Below are 2,700 nucleotides of genomic sequence, written 5' to 3'. Positions count from 1 at the left end.
GCGGGTGTCTGGGCAGGGCCCCTCCTGTCGGGGCTGGACAGGGGGCCCTGCAGCGGGCTCAGGCCTTCCAGTAGGGACTCAAGCGATTTCCAGGCCCCAAGATAGGGTACTGGGGGGGGGGGGGCCCCGAGGCCTGGGACAGGTGGAACGGGGGACAGGCTCTCCTGGCTGGAGGGGAGGAGGGATGACCTTAGCCAGCTGGGTCTCTCCCCTCCTGGGGGCAGCGTCCTGGGCCAGCCCTTGGACAGATGACCCTAAACAGCAGCATCCCCGGAGCCTAGGGCTGGGTCGGATGGAAGCAGGGTGGCCTCAGCCTCACACCCTTTGGCTGTGCAGGTGCAGCGCCATGGGTGAGCCCCAGGGGTCCATGCGGATCCTGGTGACAGGGGGCTCTGGGCTGGTGGGCAGAGCCATCCAGAAGGTGGTAGCAGACGGGGCCAGGATGCCAGGCGAGGACTGGGTGTTCGTCTCCTCCAAGGATGCCGATCTCACGTGAGTGGACCCATCCCTGGTGCACCCGCCCCCCCAGGCCCTCCCCGACAGCTCTGGGCCAGGCCCACCCGAGCCTCCTGGCCTCGTGTCTGCACCCTCCCCGCCAGGTGGCAGGCGTGGCCTGGGTGTGCACAGCTCTGCTCCTAGGCAAACATCCTCCCACACCCTCATAGCAGCAGGGCCTGAACTGGCCGCCTTCCCTTGGGGCAGCCCATCCCGCCATGGGCCCTGCCCAGCCCCGTCTCCAGTTCCGCAACCCCAAGGGCTAGTCCCTGGGCCTTCAGGGGACTGCTGACAGCCCGGCTTTCCCCAGGGATGCTGCACAGACCCGAGCCCTGTTCGAAAAGGTCCGGCCCACGCACGTCATCCATCTTGCTGCCATGGTGGGGGGCCTGTTCCGGAACATTAAATACAACCTGGACTTCTGGGTGAGTGAAGGGCCCCAGTGAGCACGGGAGCCAGGAGCCGGCTTCTGGGAACTTCCTGGCTGGCTTCCCACACTCATGGTCAGGGCTGGGCACAGCCTGTGGGCGGAGGGCATGCAGGTGGGTCTGGGGGCACTTGGCCGAATAGGAAAAGCCGGGGAGCTGCCCAGCAGGCGGGGGAACTGAAGGAAGTCAGCCTCCGCTGTGGGGCTCGGGGCTGGTTCCTGCCACTTGCGCTTCCAGATGCTCCTGCTCCGGGGACGTCTCTGTCCAGCTGCACGGGGCCCGGCCCGCCGGGTGCAGCTGTGTGAGCTGGGCTCGGGTCTGTGGCATGTGCTCCTGGGGGGATGGGGCGTGCTGTAAGGGCAGGAGGAGGATGGGGCGCTGTCAGGCTGCGCCTGCGCGTTGGCCTTGGTGTGGTTCCGCCTGGCGGCCGGCACTGGGATGGCAGAAGCTCCAACCAGATTCTGCCTGGGCCCCCGTCGGCCAGGGCCCTCCTTCCAGACACAGCCTTCTCTACAGCCTAGTCACCCTCCCTCCCTTCCCCCCCGGGCCAGTCCGAATGCCAGGCCACCTCATGTCCAATTCCCAGGGGGCAGGTGGGGCCCTGGGAGGGTGCGGACAGCGAAGGCTTCACTGCTCCTGGGCAGGAGAGGGGGTGCGCGCCTCTGGGTCGGTGAGATTGGGCCACTGAGCTCCTTCTGCCCCTGCCCTGAGCAGCCCCCGGAGCTGGGGCCCGGTCCTGAGCTGAGGGGTGGGGTCCTCTCCAGGCCCCTCCCACAGCCTGGGAGTGGGACCCACAGCTCGGGATGTCACAGACTGAGGGGCAGGAGGACGAGCAGGCTCAGGCACCGCCCCTGTGGGAGGAGCCAGGGTGTGTCCCCACTTCTGTCCCTGGAGGAGCACGTAGGGGTTGGGGTCCTGCCTGGAGGGGCCTGAACCTGCCCCCCCCACCCCCAGAGGAAAAATGTGCACATCAACGACAACGTCCTGCACTCGGCCTTCGAGGTGGGAGCTCGCAAGGTGGTGTCCTGCCTGTCCACCTGCATCTTCCCTGACAAGACCACCTACCCTATCGACGAGACCATGGTGAGACCGCCGGCGGGGCGGGGCGGGGCCTGGGGCGGAGCGTGAGGGCGGGGCGTGGCCGGGAAGCAGCGTCTCCTCTAACCCCACCACCACCCCCCAGATCCACAACGGGCCACCGCACAGCAGCAACTTTGGCTACTCCTACGCCAAGAGGATGATCGACGTGCAGAACAGGTCCTCCCGCCACCCGCCCAGCTGGGGCCCGCCAGGAATCGGGGAGAGGGCCTGAGGGAGGGGGGCCCAGTGGGTCACCCGTGGGGCTCCCAGGCCTCCTCTCCCTCCTCTGCTGGCCTCTGGTTATTCCATCACAAGGAGGCCGGGGCGGGGCGGTGGGAGCGGCGGAGAGCAGGGCCGGAGGGACGCTGTGCTCTGCAGGGCCTACTTCCAGCAGCATGGCTGCACCTTCACCGCCGTCATCCCCACCAACGTCTTCGGGCCCCACGACAACTTCAACATCGAGGACGGCCACGTGCTGCCCGGCCTGATCCACAAGGTGCACGTGGCTAAGAGTGAGTGCCTGCTGCCCGCGAGGCCCCGCCCTCCCGATGGGCCCCGGGGCTCAGCTGGGGGAGGTGTGCGCCGACTGCCCCGCCTCTGACACGCCCCTCCCCGAATTTGCAGGCAGGGGCTCGGCCCTGACGGTGTGGGGCACGGGGAAGCCCCGGAGGCAGTTCATCTACTCACTGGTTCGTGC

General features: G+C 68.1%; 1 protein-coding gene across 1 annotated transcript in view; it reads left to right on the top strand.

Annotated features, from left to right (window-relative positions):
- The first annotated feature begins 290 nt into the window (after positions 1–290).
- TSTA3 (tissue specific transplantation antigen P35B) overlaps positions 291–2,700 on the top strand; it is a 4,166-nt gene continuing 1,756 nt past the window's right edge. The window contains exons 1-6 of the mRNA XM_014538653.1: positions 291–492; positions 806–920; positions 1,878–2,006; positions 2,107–2,180; positions 2,382–2,515; positions 2,628–2,692. Of these exons, the coding sequence (XP_014394139.1) occupies positions 293–492; positions 806–920; positions 1,878–2,006; positions 2,107–2,180; positions 2,382–2,515; positions 2,628–2,692 (717 nt within the window). The 5' untranslated portion in view covers positions 291–292. The remainder of the gene's footprint in view (positions 493–805; positions 921–1,877; positions 2,007–2,106; positions 2,181–2,381; positions 2,516–2,627; positions 2,693–2,700) is intronic.

This window comes from Myotis brandtii, unplaced genomic scaffold (genome assembly GCF_000412655.1).
Source record: "Myotis brandtii unplaced genomic scaffold, ASM41265v1 scaffold1956, whole genome shotgun sequence".
NCBI classification, from domain to species: Eukaryota; Metazoa; Chordata; class Mammalia; order Chiroptera; family Vespertilionidae; genus Myotis; species Myotis brandtii.
This window is presented reverse-complemented; position numbering and strand designations above follow the sequence as displayed.